The 20,610-nt window shown below is 39.3% G+C and overlaps 1 protein-coding gene across 2 annotated transcripts; it reads right to left on the bottom strand.

The window, feature by feature from the left end:
- Positions 1-714: 714 nt before the first annotated feature.
- rnf208 (ring finger protein 208) lies at positions 715-18,482 on the bottom strand. 2 transcript variants are annotated; one of them, XM_036595309.1, is made up of 2 exons: positions 17,742-18,482; positions 715-3,206 (listed from the first exon to the last, which is right to left on the bottom strand). In XM_036595309.1, exon 2 carries the CDS (start codon positions 2,221-2,223, stop codon positions 1,435-1,437), a length of 789 nt encoding a protein of 262 aa, XP_036451202.1. In that variant the 5' UTR covers positions 2,224-3,206; positions 17,742-18,482; the 3' UTR covers positions 715-1,434. The 2 variants fall into 2 exon arrangements, with proteins under 2 accessions (XP_036451202.1, XP_036451203.1); XM_036595310.1 differs by lacking the exon at positions 17,742-18,482 and adding an exon at positions 11,967-12,160.
- Positions 18,483-20,610: the final 2,128 nt, after the last annotated feature.

The following is a 20,610-nucleotide window of genomic DNA, read 5'->3' as shown; positions in this document are numbered from 1 at the left end:
GTAATGTATATTTTAATCTGTTACATATTTGTTTGGGCAAACCCTTCTGCTGCTAAGTAAGTTAATAAGGCTCTACATGATGTATTCTCTGTGGAATGTCTAAAGTGTTTCATGCTAAGCTTCTCAGCACATTCATTCCTTTCTCATGTTCTCAAAATAGTCACTGTTCCTCATATTTTCAACTGCAGTATTTTCTGAACTACTTGTGTACATTGTATGTAGCTTTTGTATTTCAGTCATGCTCAGAATGAGCTATGGATGTATATAGCACTGTTTACTGTGAGTCTTTTTTGTCTGAATATAATCATATTAGCATTTTGTCTCTAAACCTTCATGTCATTTTAAGTAAACTGTGTTCTTCTCAAGTGTTTTTTTCTCTACTTTAAGTCAGCATGAATCAGTAATCATAAATCATTTTACTGTGGTGGTGGGAGGGGGAGGTGAAACATGGTATGGTTAATATTATTCTTCCCCACCTGCCGGTGCACGGTAATATAATAAAAAATTAGAACATGTTTTAAAAGCAGAGCAAAAGTCATTACATTTAAATGAAATATTACAAGAAAACAAGAATTTTATCTTCTAAATGTTATGTTAAAATTAACTGTTTTATATGATCAGGGGTATTAAGTAACACGGTGTAATATGTCCACTGTGATTTTAGTTTGACTTTTAAGGACTAGTGATCCACTGTTTCAAGATCAGACCAAGCCATTCATTTCAATTAATTTATTTGCTTTACCCAGGAGGGGGGAGACAAAGTCTCCTTGGCATTCCCATGTGAAGAGATGTCAATGACAAACACATCCAAACAAGAGAAACAGGGCTTGGGGAAGGGGTCAATCAGTTCGTACATAAAATACATTTACTCTGATATTTCATTTTTCTTGGCTCCGCGCACAAGTGTCTCTTTCACTTAAAAGTCCAGACAGCAACCGTCTGTGCTATTAGATCTATAGATACATCTGTTGTGGGTGAGACAGAGGACTTGTGAGTAGCGTGGTCACGGCAAGTAGGGGTTGAGTTTTGGCATTTTGGCTCAAACAGCACCACTTGATGGACTGTTTTGGATCAAGATGATGCTCCAACAGGAAGGATAGCTTTGGAGAAGCAGGGTCGCGAAGTGGTTTTGGCTCAAACAGTGCCAACTGAGGGCCTGTTTCACATCTGATGGCCTGTTTTGGTCCAGCAGTTTGCATTGTCTAGCAGTTTACAATGTCCTATGTTATGCTGCAAGTGAAAGGATGTTGGGAGAGAAGGGGAGCTTTGGAAAAAACAGGGTCATGGGAAGGGTCTTGGTTTTGGCTCGAACAGTGCCACCTGGTGGGCTGTTTTTGGATCTACAGGAAGAAAGCTTTGGAAAAGCAGAGTGACAGGGGTGGTTTAGTTCTGTGGTTTGGCTCAAACAGTACCACTCAATGGCCCGTTTCAGATCTACATGATGCCGCAGGATGAGAGCGGGTTGGCAATGTGGCAGGTGCATGCCGACTGGCAGTACTGGCGCACTGTCTGGTAGCAGCTGCGGTCGGCGTCTCCGCCCCACTGCACTGTCCCTCCGGGATCAGACGGCAGCCGGCTCAGGATGCTGGTGTTGATGGCCAGCGCGGCCAGGCCGTAGTCGGTGAAGAGGACGGTCTCACGGCGGCACGTGGGGCAAGAGATGAACTTATACTTGGGGCAAGACTCGTACAGGATCTGCAGGCACTCCTCGCACACCGAGTGCAGGCAGGAAAGGATCCGGGGGCGCTTTCCTGCAAAGTTGTACATGTGTCCGCAAGTTGGGCAGTCCAGTGGTTCACATGGCATCACCGGCCCAGAGGATGTCGAGGAGGAAGAAGAAGAAGAAGTGGACGAAGAGCGAAGCACGTACTGGTTCACGATTACATCATCCATCTTGTAGTGAAACTGGTGGTAGCATATCTCGGTGGTGCTTGCCTTGCGTTGAGCTAAATAGCTAGCTTCCCGACGCAAGACGGGAGCTGGGGGGGATACCATAGGCCGTGGATTGACCACGGTGTTCCCATTGACCTCCAGGGACAAGTCGCTGCAGGCTTGGTTGACAATGACTTCCCCTTCACCTCCTCCATCCCAGGCCACCCGTGGAGGAGGCGCGAAACGAGGCTGAGTGACTGGCACTGGGCACTCCCGGGGGAACTTCTCAGATTGGATGATCTTGACGGTATCCATTGGGATGGTCACAGGCTGGCGTCGCAGACAGGACATTCGCTCTGGGAAGTGAAGGGTGGTCTTTGCAGGTGTTTGAGTGTGTGTTTGTGGTGTCAGACTCACAGCCCTTTGGACGATGTCTTCTGTATACTCAGAGGATGACACTCAGCCATTGGAGGGAACGTATGGACGGATGCTTTTGTCCATTGTTCTTCTGAAGTCTCTCACTGGTCAAGCACAGTTCTTATGCGGTCACACTAGTTCCTCAAGAAGGTAAAGCAAGTTGCAATGTGAAGTTTGTAATGCCCAAAGTCTGCAATATCCAGTAGTTTGCAATGTCCAGTAGCTTAAAATGTCCAGTAGATTCAAATATCCAGTAGTTCAGAATGTTTGGCAGGTTGCAATGTCCACTGAGTTGATGACTTACACCCTGGTTATTAATATTTCAGTTTCTCTATGAGCAAAAATAATACTCTATATCCAGTTTTACAAATGAATGGTCAAACACAGCACAGCAGGAAATACTTAACCACAAAGATATTTCTTAATATTCAAGATGATACCATAAATACCTACTTTATAGACTTAGATACAATTAGCACCTACACAGAAAATCTCTTTAAGAAGGCATTTAAAGACTAAATCACAAGCTTATTAGGTTTTGGTTCTCACAGTTCTTGTGAGGTTTCTAAAAGGAACTAGAGCAGTTTGTGCTGGGGTACCACATCCACCTCAGTGGCACAGCTGACATGACTTCCTTCCTCCTCCAAAATTGAGCTCAGAAGCTCTGAAGACCCACCCCTTCTTGGAGATGATCAGCAGTGCCTCTTTTGGGCGAATGTTCTTGACACAAAGGAAAGATCTAGAAGGTCTGACACTGCTTGGAATTCCTCAAGAGGAGTGTGTGTATGAGGAAGGGTGTGCGTCCACTCTTCAGCGATGTGACAGGTTCAGGAGTGTCCCAGGAGTATGTCCAGATTCTGTTCCAGGCTTGTTTCCCAAGCAGGCCAGATGTGGAGTCTCTTGGGTAGTTTCTTTTCCTGGTGACAAAGACAAAAGAGGCCAGGTGATGGTTATGTAATAAAATGACAAAGCAATCTTTTTTTAGGTCCTTTGCCTGCAAGCCGAGGAACCTTCTGCAATACACAGGATTGAAGTTGAGCAGGAAAAGGCCAAATAAAACCCAAATTCATGAGACTAAGATGAACAAGCAATTTGAAATGTAGCTAATGTTTGGATATGCATTGTCTTCTTTTGAAATGTTTGGTTTTCAATTTAAATTTTCAAACAAGCAGTCTAAACAATACCTAAAAAACACCTGCATAAACTCAGCTTCATGTTCATTAAAGTGAAGAGCAGGTTTTACCTAAATAATAATTTGACAGTTTTCTTTTAGAAAATATGAAATCTCTAGGTCCACCACCACCACTGAATCCCCTCCCTGTTTCTCAGTTCTCTGTCAGTTCTACCTCTGTTTATCAAAAGGGTGGGAGGGGGCAGCATTCTAGCTCAAAGCAGACGCCACCCAGAACTCCAGCCCAAGCTCTCAGAGTGTTCTCTCCTCCTACATGTTTTCTTGTATTAAAACACAGTCTCTTCTAATACTACAGCAATATGTTGAAGACATGGTCTGAACTAGCAAACTATTGTTAAAAGCACCTATTGAAGGTGAGCCCAAAACATGGTTTAAGCTCTGTGGAAGGTTTGAGAGATGTGCTGACAACAGAATGGGATGAAATTTTGGATTTAATCTGAAGGTGGTACTTTTGTCAATTGTTCCCTTGGTTTTGCAGATTATAACATCTGTTTCTGCACAATCTATCAGCCCTCTTCTAACCCATCTATCAATGGTCACCAAAGAACTGCTGTTGACCAGATATGGTTAACCACTCTTAACCCAAGAGTGCCTCTGTGGTCAAAAACTGACCATTGATAAAGTGCTAGAACAGTGGTCACTGACGCTCCATCCTGCATCTAACATGCTGCCCATCCTTGAGCTTACACTAATGCATGTGCACCAGCCAATCAGGGACTTCTAAAGAAGCTAATTAGCTGGAGCAGGTGTGGCTGACTGTGGTTGGAACTAGATTCTGCAGAAAGGTAGACCTCCAGGACCAGGGTTGGCAACCATTGGGCGAGAGAAGGGCTACACAACCTGTACATCAACAGATGGGAAACAGTATCTAACTGTATGCCAGCAGAGGAGGGGTTCTAGTAACGTGGCCATTGTAAACTGACAAAGAAAACTTGTTCAAAAGGTAGGTGTCCCCAAACATTTGACTAGCAGTGTAAGAGAGCAGTTGAAACAGCTAGCTGCTTTCAAAGCCAAAAAGCTGCTCAGACCAGCAGCCATCTGCGATCCTGCAGGGGACTGAGCACTACAGCAGGGAGAGAAACTGACCTTGCTGCAGGACAACATGTCCAAGCACTACATAATAGCTGCCTAACTCCTAATTTCATGCACTTTTTTGGTTTCTAATGGAGGCCCACAGACCAGACTGCAAAATGGATGTTAGTGTGTAGGCCTGCAGTGAGTCAGCGGCGTATGAACAGCTCACGAACAAAAGCGGTTTATTCTGTGGTGTGACATGTATGAGCCAGTCATCTGTGAGAAACTCTGAGAATGTATGTGTGCATGCCAAGGACAGGAAACAGTAGGGAGAACTGACACATTTGCAGTGGTCCTCAGAGTGAGGGGGAGGATGGAGAGAGAGAGCAGAGTGAGAGAGGTGACCTAGATGCTGCATGAGTAGAGAGAGATAGATAGAGAGTGAGAGAGCGCTCTTTTAGTCAGAGTTGCTATTTATGAGCTTTTTATCTCCCCTCCATTTCACAGCAGCCCACCACGACCAGATTCACATGCTGACAGCGCTCTGCTTTGCCCACAACCAAGCATCCCCTCCACACATGTACACACACAGAGTGGTCTTATACTGACGTCCCACCCTGACTATATTAAATGATGACTAATAATATCCCTCCATCCACCTACACTGTGGATGCTCCTTCTAATGCTTTAATACACACATGTATTAGAGCTCCGCCCATAAATGCATTCTTTCACACTTGCTGTCGTGAGGTTGGGCAAGCTTTACAGAACAATGGTAAAAATGGCATTCAATCTAATGGCGAACTGTGGCAGCACATTGTTTACGTTCATTACACAACCATCGGCTGGGCTACACTACCCAGCTGGACTGTCCGCCCATTTCAATAATGTTAATATTTATACAAATTTTCCACTTGTACTCAAGCTGAGACATGTTTGGCGTCCAAATTTTGCTTCTTCAGTTTAGAACTGGAGCAGCGATGCTAGCATTGCTAACAAACACAACAACACAATAGTCGCCCAAATCAAACTCCCCAAACCGCATCCAGGTTTTCATTAAGGTCAAGCAGATTGTCATTGTGATTTAGGTCACAGTATGACTCACTGTGAGCTATAAAAATGAACAAAACTGTGGGCAGCCACTTTAGAAAGCAGGATTTATATTCACAAACCACCTCAGGAGTCAGAGAGCTGATCTAGAGTCAATATTTGTGACAATGACTGTTGTAAATATGAAGGAATCTGATCCAAGATCAGTCCTGCTTTGTGAACGTGGCTATGTGGCTACATGGCTAACAACAACAAAAAGTAAAGCAGTTCTACACCAAAATTTTTAGCCATACAAATTATTCACAATTTTTAAAAAATGTGTTATATTCAAACTATGAAGTATTGAAACAAGGCATGTGTTGCTAGTCAAAACTATGCAGGTTGGAAACAACAGTGTTTGCCACCATGCTAACATTGTCACCAGGTGACTGAAAATTGACATCTGATGGGTTGATTTGCTTCACTTAACATAATCAACCTAATGCAGCATAATTATAATGTGAATGTAATTTATTGTAACTGACTTATTAATATTATTATAGTTTAGACTGATAGTTAAATCTACCAGTGTTGATTCATTCACGACATAGCAGTAGACACATCATGTCAGAGTTAATAAATAAATGGAATTATCATATGAATCCACTGAGAACAAAGACTAACCCCTTTACCAGCAGTTTACTCACAATAATTCCATTAATGTTCACCAGAAACACAGCTGCTGTCACAATAAAAGTCCCATATAATTCTACTGTTAAATGTAAGTTTCTTGATTTAATTGAACATGAAAAAAAAATATGCTCTACATATTTAAACTTCTACTACTATTAATATTAATAAAATGTATGTATGTATGTATGTATTATTATTATTATTATTATTATTAGCAGTGGTAGTAGTAGTTGTTGTGGTTAAGGTTTATTTTTGTGTTAAAAATCTACCTGTGTTCAAAAAGATAATACCACACTGTTTATGTAGAAGGGGAACTCCACTAAGTTTTAAAGATTTCTGCACAATTAAATGGGTAAGACGTAAAGCAAAAAGTCACTGAGGGTGTTTAATTGTTCACTGTGATTATGATAGGAACCAGACATCTGAAGAGTTTAATGTTTCTAAAAGCTCTCTCACAGAAATAGGTATGAATGCACTCCCTGATGTTTGAGGCATTGGTTTATGATAGTTTTGAGAAAGTTTGGTTAAAATGTATTACAATTCATTTATGGTGGAGAGAAACATTCAAAGTGAAAACTTCTTTTTCAGATTTATCACTACTTTACCATCATCAAAATTCCATATAAAAACTCAGAAGACACGTGTAGGTCTACAGGTGTTTTGGATAGTAAATAAAATGGCTATATTTGTGTTGTAGTCATGGTGACACCTGGTTCCTATCAACACCACTGTAAGGAAATCTGAAGCTCTACAATCAATCATTTCATTAAACCACTCTAAATTTAATTATGTAAAATTTTTGAAAAGATGGTGGAATTCCCCTTTACAGTAAAACAAAAGTTGTTGCCCTTAACAGACACACAGATGAGTTAAAAAAATGTTAACACACTACCCGATTTTACTTAAATGGTTTACTACTGTCTTGTTTGTATTGATATCTAATACCTTCTTTTAGTACTGTATTGAGGGTGCGTTTTGCATTGCACACCCTGTTCTAGCCAATCCTGGAGAAGGAGGCGTGGGTTAATGAGCTGTTTCTCACTCACATTCATTTCTGACTGCGTTGCCATGGTGCCAGGGAGCTGCAAGGCAACTCTGGAAATAACCCCAAGTGTAGGCGCACACACACATATGTGCATGGCATAAAATAAGATCTTGATAAGTGAAATCATCTTAAATGTGGGCAATACACAGTCACAAGCAAAAGTTTTGGCACTCCTCTTTTCAGTACATGTTTTGTTGATTTTCTAAATGAAAAGAAATTAATACATACTCTACTTAACATTTCAAAACATACTCAGTCCATACAGTCCACATATGAAAACTACAAAAACAGCCCATTTTGAATTCATTTTGATGTCACAGAAAACAACCTATATACATAAATTTAGCGTATAGCGGTTTAGCTCCGTCCATTCACACCGAAGCTGTAAAGAGTGTTTCAGTAGGGACTGCTTTTTGAATGAGACAAAATAGAGGACAGCCAATCAGAACAGAGCTTATTTACATAATTTACATGTCAGTCAAGGCAAAGTAACAAAAATTGTAAGGGATAAGAAGAGGTTGGAAAATGATCATGCAAAAAATTATTATGAATGTTTTTGGTACAAAAAAAAAACATTAAAAGTAAAAGTGGACCTGAAGAACAAAAAAATAAAATAGAAGAAGAATGTAGAATATGGAATTTTTAACATAGAGGGAAAAAGTGGCCTGTGTAAAGGTTATGGCACATTGTATATTGTATGTTTTGTTTTTTCCAATGTGCTAAAGAAATCATGCACAAAAAAAATGTCAGAAAAATGTCATAGTTAAGTGTGTTCTCTGTAGAGGATGTGTTAACTCATTTTCACTTTGAAAATCAACAAAACGTAATTTGACAGGCAGCACTCAAACCTTTGCCTACAACTATATCTAATATTTGTAATGAACAGGTTGTTGTAAGAATATAATAAGGTTATTTAGACTACCATACCATTGCCATACAGACAATGTCTTTTTCAGGAAAAGCCTTGCAGCAAGACAATGCCAAACCACATTCTGCATGTATTACAACAACATGGCTCTGTATTAAAAGAGTCTGGGTGCTAAACTGGCCTGCCTGCAGTCCAGACCTGTCACCACTGAAAACATTTGGCGAGTTATAAAATGAAAAATATGACAAATGAGCCCCTGAACTGTTGAGCAGCTGAAATCCTATATCGAACAAGAATGGGAAAACATTTCTCTTTCAAAACTACAGCAGTTGGTCTCCTCAGTTCCCAAACACTTACAGTGTTGTTTGAAGAAGAGGTAATGAAACACAGTTGTAAACATGCCCCCGTCCCAATCCAAGTTTCAACATTTGATATCTTGTCTTTGTAGTATTTTCCTTTAAAAATATGGTTTTCATGTCTTGCACATCATTGCATTATATTTTATTTACATTCTGCACAGTGTCCCAACTTTTTTGGAAATGGGGTTGTAGAATCTTTTTGAAAAGTTTTCCATATATCACCAAAAAGGGTCCTTCTATTGTTACAAGCATGACATTGTAACAGTAGAACAAACCTTTTTGCTGCTGTATAGAACCTTTTTAAAAATGGTTCTATATAGAATCATCTATGGCACATTCTGAAGAACTCTTTTAGTATGCCAAGAACCTTTTAATCATGCAAAAGGTTCTTGGAGTGTTCATGGTTCTGTACAGAACCATTTTCTTTACTACAGGACCCTTGAAGAATCATCATTTTTGAGAGTGTAGGAGATAAACCAGGGTTGGAAAATAGTCATGTACATGTTTTTGGTACATAAAACAACACACTATAACCTTATAAGTGGACCTCAGGGGGAAAAATAAAATGCAGGGAAACTCTAGGATATAGGCCCTTTAATCTGTTGCCTCCGTCAAGTATTATTTTTCAAAACAAGTGAGATTACTTGCCACTCGTGTAATGAGATCATTTTAATCCATAAAATGAGAAATATGAAAAATAGACATGGGATAAATTAGGTTATAATATTCTTCCAGTGATCTCCTAATGAGAAATATTAGACATATTGCCTACAATTGAGACGATTTTATTTGCCAAGATGTTGTTTTTTGCAGCGTACACAACACACACATACACACACACACACACACACACACATACGCACACAGAGACAACAGCATGCGTGAGATGTGGCTGAGAAAATGGCTGCTGCACTCTCAGCCTCACAGTAAACAGATGAGATATAAGCGTGTCAGCGTGCTGCAGAAACAGCAACTCAAATCTTATCACGTCTTGCATCTTTACATGTTTAGTGGCTTTCTTCTATTTGTGTGTATTGACTGAAGTTGCTAAGGCCAATAACATGTTTAAAACACCAAACTGTAATCTCTACAGGACAGAAAGCAAATAAAAACAGTTTGCTGTTTCTCCAGAGGAGACCCATTGTTGGAGATACAAGGACTGATGATGTATAGAACGTACACAAAAGAGCCACCACAAAAGCATCGTCATGCCATTCTCTTCTCTAAAGGCCTCCTGCTCATATTCTGTCTAGAAGCCTCAAGTACAAACAGTATTGTACAAAAGTCAGAAAGCACCTTCATGTTTATTACATTTCCAAACAAAACAGCCATTAAGTAGCAGTTATACATTTTCTCATCTCATCTTCTCATCTTAAAACCAAAAAGTTTCAGCTCTGCCCTCCTGACAAAAGCTGCCTAAGCTGCCTCAGCACCTAAACTGACTAAAGCAGATATTTCTGAGGAGATCAGAGATTACAGAGAAATTTGGGCTCCTAACAACCACCTAGAAGACCTGGTAGACACCAAAACTGTCCAACAGCACTTGAAGCTTTCACCTCTGAGAAAGAGGAGAAAATTAAGCATATGTATAGCAAAATCAAGGTCTAGATTTTGCTATACATATGCTTAATTGCTTTGCCATACATATACATAATGACTTATAGAGTTAATAATAATAATATATTGTGTTAAGTAACAAATTCTAATTGCATTTGATTTACATCAGTTAGGTTTAAGTTTCCACTTCTGACTTTTTCTAGTTGACATAAAATAACAAAAGCACACCAAAAATGTAAAGGATATTGTTTTTATTAAAAATGATTTTCAATTAAATTAAATATCTCCACCTCTATTTACAAACACAAAAGTTTGGAAATGAAATCTGCACTTTCCACACAATTTCTCCACTGGTTACAATGAGCTATGAGTGAGAAATATCTAAAACACTGTAAGAAGTGTTTCAAGCCATATACACCAGCATATAAGGTGAGAAACAGTAAAGCCTCCTCTGTGTTCTTCGAGGTTATGCAACAGCCTCATCCCAAAAACAGCAGGAGTGTCAAAGCAGGTCAGCCAGTGCCATGCTAAGGCTACTGCTAGGCCCACTTCTATTCACTGCACCAAAATTATATCTGGACATGTGAGAGCATCTTATATGAAATATTTTTGAGATATACACAGTATACGGATCATTCTATCAAACTGGTTTAAAAAGATCTTTTTGATTTCTTTTAAAATGAAGTTCTGAGATTTACATTTATAATGAGCTTAATTTTTAAATAAAAAACTTTGTTAAAAACTTGCTGTCCCATGTTTTCATGTCACTACCAAAACATAGTTATAGTCAGTAGACCTTATATCTTGGCCACACTCCATCATTTTAGAGCAGAAAGTGAGACTGCAACCCTGTCCCTCATGGCCACATGGTGAGCAGCCCCAAAGGTCCGGGTTTAGATACTCAGACCATGATTAATCCAGGTTTAGATACTCACACCGTGATTAGTCCAGGCTTAGATACTCAGGCTGTGATTAATCTAGGTTTAGATACTCATACTGTAATTAATCCAGATTTAGATACTCAGGCTGTAATTAATCCAGGTTTCAGTACTCAGGCTGTGATTAATCCAGGTTTAGATACTCAGACTGTAATTAATTTAGGTTTAGATACTTAGACTGTAATTAATCCAGGTTTAGATACTCAGGCTGTTATTAATCCATGTTTATATACCCAGGTTGTGATTAGTCCAGGTTTAGATACTCAGACTGTAATTTATTTAGGTTTGAAAACACAGACTGTGATTAATCCAGGTGTAGATATCCAGACTGTGATTAAGTCAGGTTTACATACTCAGAGTATGATTAATCCAGGTTTAGATACTCAGGCTGTGATTAATACAGGTTTAGATACTTAGGCTGTGATGAATCCAGGTTTAGATACTCAGGCTGTGATTAATCCGGGTTTAGATACTTAGGCTGTGATTAATCCAGGCTCAGATACTCAGGCTGTGATTAATCCAGGTTTAGATACTCAGGCCATGATTAATCCAGGTTTAGATACTCAGACTGTGATTAATCCAAGTTTAGATGTTCAGACTGTGATTAATCCAGGCTTAGATACTCAGGCTGTGATTAATTCAGGTTTAGACACTCAGGCTGTGATTAATACAGGTTTAGATACTCAGGCTGTGACTAATTCAGGTTTAGATACTCAGACTGTGATTAATTCAGATTTAGACTCTCAGGCTGTGATTAACGCAGGCTTAGATACTCAGACTGTGATTAATCCAGGTTTAGATACTCAGACTGTGATTAAACATGTTATTTTAGTCAGTTCAGAGAGCTAGTACACACACAAGCAAACATTAATGCTGGAGACATTTTACACCAGCATCAATCATGTTCTATCAACCCATCAGACTAAGAGATACAGATCAGTGCCCCCCCACACACATGCCTGTAATATGAAGCGTTCTGTACCTGCTCCACCTCTGCATTCTTCACCCTCCATACCAGCTCATATACTAATGAACACTGAATAAACTCTCCAACACTGCAGACTCTCATTCACGTCCACAGCATTCCTGTACACATCCCCCATTCACTCCTGCACGCGCTAAATAAAAACAACACACACACGTACCACCCAGAACATTCCTCAGCCTCATCCTCCTCTCTCTCTCTCACTCTCTGCCTCGATCTCCCTATCTCTCTCTATCTGTGTCCACATGCAGGCATGAGTGTGTTTCAGTGTGTGCGTGCATGCTGGACACATTCCACCTGCCCAGATAGACAATCAGGAAAAGAACATCATGTTTCTATGCGAGATGCTGTCATTGTCCCTATCTGTTCTATCACAAACACACATACATATTTGTTTTTAACCCCTGTCAGTCTGTGAGCTCATATATGTGTCACCATATGTATTATCTACAGTGCAGAGAAACAAGTATTCAAACACCTGTTATTTAACATACTTCCAGTGCATATGTTCACTTCAAATTCACGCACATAATGTCTTTTGTCTTTGTGCTTACGAATACTAATGAAAGTATGCATCCATAAGAACGAACAAAGATATTGTCACTGTCCAAAAATCCCATGTATCTCAATTTTTTGCTATTTCTATTTTTCTACATTATTTGAGCAGCTGTTCTTCACATTGTGTGAAAATTCCATGATGCATAGACCAGTAGTAATGCTTCAAATGTAAATTTTGTATTTTGGAGATACTTGTTTACATCTTCGAGATGTTACTACTGCAAGAAGTAATTAGCTTTCTGCAGCACTGTGGTTCAATTTTGGTCCATTCTTCTCGGCAAACATCATTCAATTCCACAAAGTTACGAGGGTCCCTCTGATGGACTTGCAATTTCAAAATTCACGAATTTTCAAAGGCATTTGTTTTGCCTGTATGTTTGGGGTCTTCTCACCAGATTCAATTTCATTGCAAATTAGATTAAATTCTCCTCTAATATCTCCCAGGACATCAGTTCATTCATGTTTCCTTCAATGTTGTGTAACAGCCGAAAATTGCTTGCAGAAAAGCAGCTCCATTTACAGTGGCAGATCTATACAATTTTACTAGGGGTAGTAGGGGGGTTTCGGCAGTGTGGCAAAAGTTGGAGAGAGGTTGGACAGTTGTTCTGATAGCTAAACTATTAAAGTCAAAGCAGGACGTATGCTCGGTGAATGTGTGACCCCAGGGAGTGGCAAAGAGAAGCAAAACAAGCGAAACAACTTCCCTATTAAAGGTGCAAATACCTGCCCCACTGTGAAGTGGAAGTCAACGTCATAGCAGAAATGTTTGGGTGGCATCTAGGGTGGCCACTCAGATTTCAGGAAAGGCACCCCTTTAAAACCATGCAAGGCCATATCATGATGCTCCCGCCTTCATGCTTCACTGTGGGTGTTTGGTACATTGTTCTAAAAGAGTTCTGTTTTGTCTGAATGCTTGTGTGCAAACTTTAGACTGTTGTTTCTTCGACTTTCAGGCTGTCCTGCAACTCTTTTTGAGTGACTGCTGGCTTCTCTCTTACCTTCCTTATTATTAGTCTAAGAGTATGTTGTGAAACCAGTTGTCCTGACGGGGATGTGATGGAGAAACTGATATGTATGATTCTTTAAAGAACATTTTTAAAAATGGTTCTATATACCACCAAAAAGGGTTCTTCTGCTATTGGTACAAGTCAAAGAACATTATTTTGGTTCTATATACTAGGGGTGTAATGATGCTCCAAATCCACGGTTTGGTTCAGACATCAATTTTTGAGCCATGGTTTGGTTCGTAGCCCCTTTTATGGGGGGTGGGAGTGAATAAGAAAAAATGGGTAAAAAAGTTCTGGGTTTTATTAAATCACCAACAATTGGAACACGAAAGAGAAGTGGCATTGGGTTGGAGGTTGGGGGGCAGGTTATCAACACGAGACCGTGGACGTTTGTATCGTGGTTTTGGTACCGGTTTCAGAATTATTACATCCCTACTATATACCATGGCACTACAACAAAAACCTAGTAGATATGTCAAGAAATACGGTGCATAGTGTAATAGCAATGTTACAGTAACCTTATAAACATTAACATTACATCACTGTTATTACAAAACCTTTAAACTCCAAAACAGTAACAGGAGAAAAACACTATTAACTTTTAATGTAAGTTAATGCAATGATATTTTTTCCAAGTCATTTTGAACCTCTCCTGTTGGTCCATTCATTATATAATTTTAACAGAGCATAGAGGTCAGCTGCTGATTCTAAATCATGTACAAAATAGGGATACAAGGTTTTGGACAGTGATAATGTATAGCCTGTGTAAGGTATAAACATGGGTATGCTGAATTCTGATAGTATTCCTCCAAACACATGGCCTCAACTGTCAATCATGGATTGAAATCTGTAAGAGGCTCATGTTATTTCAGCCATGTATGCATGTGAGGAAGGCAGCAGTGTTTAATAATTCAGTGGCTGTCATTCAGAGCAGGCGTCAGCCATTTTGCCTCCAGTTCATTGAGGAGGACGCTTTGTTCCTGCTGCTGCTGCTGCTGCTGCTGCAAATCCTTCACATACACGCTCACCTTCACACACGCTCATCATTACACAGCAGTACACAACACTCACCTTTACAATGCTTATAATGTCATGACACTAACAGTACTTATACCATCAACACTCATCTTCACAATAATGATATCAATAATTTAATTGCAGGATAAAACATAATACTAGATACTACTATGATAGTAAGAGTAGTATAATATACAATGGGATAAAATACCACTATACACTAGTATAACCTATACTAGGTCAATACATACTATAAAATGTGTGCATACTAATACACTAGGCCTGTAATAGATGCATACAATATACTTCAATAGAACAATAGTATACTATGAAGTACTTGTTTCCTAGTATAATATACATTATTATAATAATACTACACTATAAAGTACTAGTGTGCTGGAATAACATTCAAGGACTAGTATTGTATACAGTACTAGTGGTAGTAGTATAATGTACAATGGCATAATACTAGTATACTATAAAGTGCTAGTATGCTAGTATAATACACTGTTATAGTGTACTAGGCATATGATACCTAAGTATAATATACACTAATATATTAGCAGTACACTACCAAGTACAAGTATATTATTATAATGCAATGTATAATAGTAGTATACTGTACTATGTAAAGGTCCTAGGCATGTAAGGATATAGTTTAAAACCATGCAACATTAGAATAAGTGCAAGCACACATTAACCCCTTAAAAACCCGGGTTTATTACATAAACATACGTATTACATAATAATATAAATAAGCTATTCTTAGGTTATAGAAGTGTGTTATAAAATCTTAGGCCTGCTGGTGGGCCCTGGCCATTTAAGGGATTAATGCAGTAAAATAACAAATTTGCTTGTTAGAAAATATCTTATATTTCATGATACTTTGTGCCTAAAACCATTGTAAAGTATTGTAGTAAAAGTTTAAAATGGACTAGTGTAATAATACTAATATACTATAAAGTAGTATAGTACAGACTAATATAATACTACTATTTTAAAGAGTACTAGCATACTAGTTTTATACTATATTGCACTAGTACAATGTACTATAATGTACTATTACGATATACATCAGTATAATAGTAAAAAAGTACAGTACTTTTTTATAGTACTGGAATAATATATAATAATACTAAATACTATATAATAATATTATCACTTAAGGAAAAAAACATACACAGTGCTCTTTGCAGTGCTGACACTAGTACTGCCTTTGCTGAAATCTCTGTGGCATTTTGCTTTGTATTACTTACATCAATGCTCCTAATAGCAAAAAACAAACATTAATGACGACGGCTTCTCTGACCATCACTAGAATGATTAATTGAACCTGCTGCTCATGCTGACATTTATATAAAACCACATTCCTGATATTAACCAACCAGCATAATTACAGACAAAGCAACTGCTTATCATGGCAACTCAGTGTCATGTTATTATAATCACCAAATGTCACAAAACTAATGATACCAACAATGATAATAATACGAACATTGTAACCAACAATCTTCACAACAGTGATATTAACCTCTTTAGATCAGTGCACAGAACTCTTATGAATAAAAACATATGCAGAGTCATTTGAACGCTGTCAATGCCAATAATAGTTAACACTTCTTAATAATAATAACCACAAAAGCTTCTCTGATCATCACAAGTATGAATAACTGCATATGATGTTTGTATAAAACCACGTTTCTGACACTAACCAACCACAAAGCATCTGCTTATTATAGCAATATGCTCTCAATGTTATAAAATGTATAATAATACTGACAGTTATCTATTGCAAACCCAGATCTTAAGAACAGTGGTATTCATATCATTACAACAATGCACAATGCTTTTGTGAATAAAAACAAATGCATTCACACACTGTAAATGCTAATAACAATGAATACTGTTAACAATATTAACAATAAACGCTAATGACAATGACCAAAGCTTCTCTTTCACCACAAGCGTAAATAATTGCACCTGCTGCTCATGCTGACACTTACATAAAACCATGTTACTGATAATAAGCAACCATAATAATTACGCAGACAAAGCAACCGCCTATTATAGCTGTAAAGGTATCCATTAACACAGATGCTAATTGGTGCATATTGAGCATTCTTATTAATGGAGGAGGACAACGAGGCGGATGTGACAGTGACCTGGGACGAATATCGATCGGGAAGCTTCTCTGGGAGGTGTGAGCGAGATGGTGGTTGGTATTCGGTGAGTGAGCTGCATGGAGGGAGGGGTGCTTGCCAGCAGCAGCAGTGGAGGTTATGCAATCAGAGCAACACACTGTGACTGCAGCAGCCGTGCATGGGCAGCATGGAGCCACACACATACAGGTCTGTCTTGGTCTCAGCTGCATGTCAATCAATGCATGTGGACAAGATGCCCGCACAGATAGCACGAGTCGTTCATGGAATTTGTGTTCCTCATTCCTTAGTGCCCTACTGGCACATGACTGTGTGGCACCTGCACTATAATAGACATACAAACACAATGTCACGCACCCACATTCAAAACACTGTTTAGTCTCCTCCATGTAAGTGTATACAAACCTGTGTGTCTGACGAAAAGCTTTGTAAAGGCTTGTGCTTGTCAGTTCATTTATAGACCACATACACATGTGTTTTTGTTGCATTTCATATATTTTTTTGCATAATCTGAAAACAGCTGCTCTTTACACTGAAGTAAAATTAAATAATTACTGAAAATGATCAAATTCCATTACATTCTCTCTCTCTCTCTCTCTCTCTCTCTCTCTCTCTCTATATATATATATATATATATATATATATATATACATATATTTGTATATATGCATATAGATAGATAGATGATAGATAGATAGATACAGCCACATAGAACACTACCACAAACATTCAGAGCAGTGGATGATAACGTATATATATATATATATATATATATATATATATATATAGATAGATAGATAGATAGATAGATAGAGCAGCGTACATACACCCACAGACACAAAGCTCAAGTTAGCTTCTTATTCTTCTCTTATTCGAATTTTCAGTTCCACCTTAAATGGCGCAGGTGGCTGAATGTAACGGTAGGCGCCAGAATGTAACTGCTGCACTATTTAAGGTGGAACGGAAAATTCCAGCAAGAAGCTGGCGAACAGGAACTCAAATTCAGTCTCGTCCAAAACACTCAGTCTTACCTGTGCATGTACAACAGTCAGTTCCAGTGATGATGATGATGAAGATGATGATGCTGATCCATGTATTCGTTGTGATGAAGCCTCAGAGTCACGTTCACTCGTCCGTATTGTTTCAGCTGTGGACGGAGGGATGAGAGAGAAAGCATCCCTTCCTCTGAGAGGAGAAGGAGAGAAGGGTGGAGGAGGGGAAAGATTGAGGGATGCGTCGTCACGGCGACAAGAATGATGGAGAAGGATGTGGTGGGCGAGCAGTTCTCCTTCTGTTCCGCCTTTTCTCCTCTTTCTCACCACTCTCCTCGTCCACTCTGCCGTCCTCTGACCATCTCTCTTTCCGACAGTTCACTCCTCTCCTTCTGTCTGCTCATTCCTCCCCCCCACCTCTCTCTCTCTCTTTCTCTCTCTCCCTCTTTTACATGCTTCTCTTCGTTCCCTCCCTCCTTTCTCTCTCTCAGCACCAGAGCATCTGCAGTCTGCATTTACTTCTCAGAAAATGTTTATCTGTCTCTCTCTGTCCCTCTATCACTCACTCTTTATCTCTATCACCCTCTTCCCTCTCTTCCTCTCCCTACCACTTACTCTCTCGCTGTCTTTCTCAACCGATCCCTTCTCTGCCTCTCGATCACTTACTCTTTATCACACTCTCTCAATCTATATCTGGCACCTTCTCTCTCTCTTGACACTATGTCTGTAACTCTCTCACCCTTTCTCTCTGTCTCTCTACCTTTTACTTTATATCTTACCCTCTCTCTCTCTCTCTCTCTCTCTCTCTCTCTCTCTCTCTCTCTCTCTCTCTCGCTCTCTCTCTCTCGTGAATGCTTCTCTGTGCTTCTCACCCCCCCTCGCCCGTGTGTGTGTGTGTGTGTGTAGAGCTCTGTCTCTGTATACTTTACTCATTTACTCTCTCTATCTCTCTCGTTTTTACCCTCCCCTTCATTTTTTGCGCTCCCTCCGCCTCTCTCTCCCTCTCGCTCTCTCAGTTTCTTTTCACACTCCCTCCTCCTCATATCTCTTTCTTCCTCCTCATCTCTCTCTCTCTCTCTCTCTCTCTCTCTCTTCCTCTCTCTGCACTCTGCAGTCTCCGCTGCAGTGCCTCTGCATACTGCATCACGTTTTCTCATCGCCAGTGAAAAATCCCAGCCAATCAGAATCCAGCTCGGCTTCCCCCTCCCCCTCACACACACACACACACACGCACGCACGCACGCACACACACACACACACACACACATACACATGCATTTTTTCAGAGCTTCCATTCATTCCGAATGACTAAGGACCATCTTCCTTTGTTGTGATGCTCACAGTAGCTCAGCCCCCACAAACACACAAACACAGGAGGTAAACACATACATCAAAAGCAGGTCAAACACTTAAACATCTGCTCTACAGAATACTGCACAGAAAAACCTCCATACACACCGAACCTGTTTAGGGACACATATCGTTACAAATAGATTTTGCATAGATTGAAAATGAAAAATCTTTTTCATTGGATTAAAATTTTACAATAAATGAACCGACAGCAATGGTGCACAATTACATGGAATAAATCTCACTACATTAACTTACATTAAAAGCTAAAAATGCATTTTCTTTCTCCTGTAGAGTTTCCATTTTGGGGATATGACATTTTGTTCCGACAGTATCGATATACAGTACAGTGCAAAAACATCATTAGAAATAGATAGAAATAAAAATTACATTATATATTGGAACAAAACCTTTTATCTCCATTTCCCTCATCTCTATTTTATTTTATTTTATTTAACATAATTTCAAAATGCCAGCTGCCATGTACACTGTGTCAAATAAAATCTTGCTGCACTTACTTACATTGAACATCAAAAATACTTTTCTTCTATAAAGTTCCTTTTTTTTGAAGATCATATCTCAAAAAAATGTGATCAATGTAATGTGCTAAATTCTCTGGCTCTTCAAACCTTGTGCTAATGCTCAACAACCTCTAAGCAGCTGGCTGAGGATCTAAAAAATAAAAAATGAAACTGATTGATGTTGACAAAGCAGGAGATCATATCAAATCACTTCAAGCTCACAATTTCCACTGTCCAAAATGTCATATAGAAATGGCAGACAAGTCAAGGCAAGATCTGAAAGACCAAGAACACTGTCAGGAAGAACTGCTTATATGCTTACCAGAAAGGCAAAGCAAAACCCCTGTATGACAGCAAAGAACCTGCAGGAAGGTTTAGCTGACACAGGAGTAGTACACCATTCTGCTGTGTAGCATTGCTTGCACAAACATGTTGTACATGGAAGAGTCTCTGGAAGGAAACCTCCTCACAAAAGCCAATGTCTGAAGTCTGCAGAGCCGGTCAGTCCTATATGCTCATTACACATGATGAATAGGGCCCTGCAAATTATACAAGGACCCGCATCTCCCTCGTGTCAGGGATGAGCAGATGAAGCTGAACTATCCATCGGGTCACGAAAAAGCAAAAAAGAAACACAATAAAAGAGAAATTTCAGGAACAGCAATCAGGTACACTTGTGTTCTCTACTCTCCAAGTTTAATAACAGAAATAACAATAACCTTTAATAAATGAAAGTTGATGTACTAGCTGGGCAGTGTATCTCTCCAATCCAGGGGTCAGCAACCAAAATGTTAAGAAGAGCCATTTTGGCCTTTCAACAAAAATCAAACCACCTTGGGAGCCACAACATTTTCTGTCCATTTTATTGAAGTAAAATTTTACTATCTTGGCTGAAAGTGTGTCTTAATATGTGCTAATGTCCTGGTATAGACTAAAAAATGTAATATGAACAAAAAAACAGACTTACTTTGCTCTGCTTTAAGCTTTAGCTCAGCCATCTCTGGCAGGAACCTTTTTTGCCAAAGTGGAATAATTTC

The sequence above is a fragment of the Colossoma macropomum genome, unplaced genomic scaffold (assembly GCF_904425465.1).
Source record: "Colossoma macropomum unplaced genomic scaffold, Colossoma_macropomum, whole genome shotgun sequence".
Classification (NCBI taxonomy): domain Eukaryota; kingdom Metazoa; phylum Chordata; class Actinopteri; order Characiformes; family Serrasalmidae; genus Colossoma; species Colossoma macropomum.
Note: the sequence above shows the minus strand (reverse complement) of the source record. Positions and strands in the feature narration are given on the sequence as shown.

Bases quoted from the DNA above. Each gene is read 5' to 3' on its own strand.
- rnf208 (XM_036595309.1), bottom strand. From the start codon at position 2,223: ATGTCCTGTCTGCGACGCCAGCCTGTGACCATCCCAATGGATACCGTC.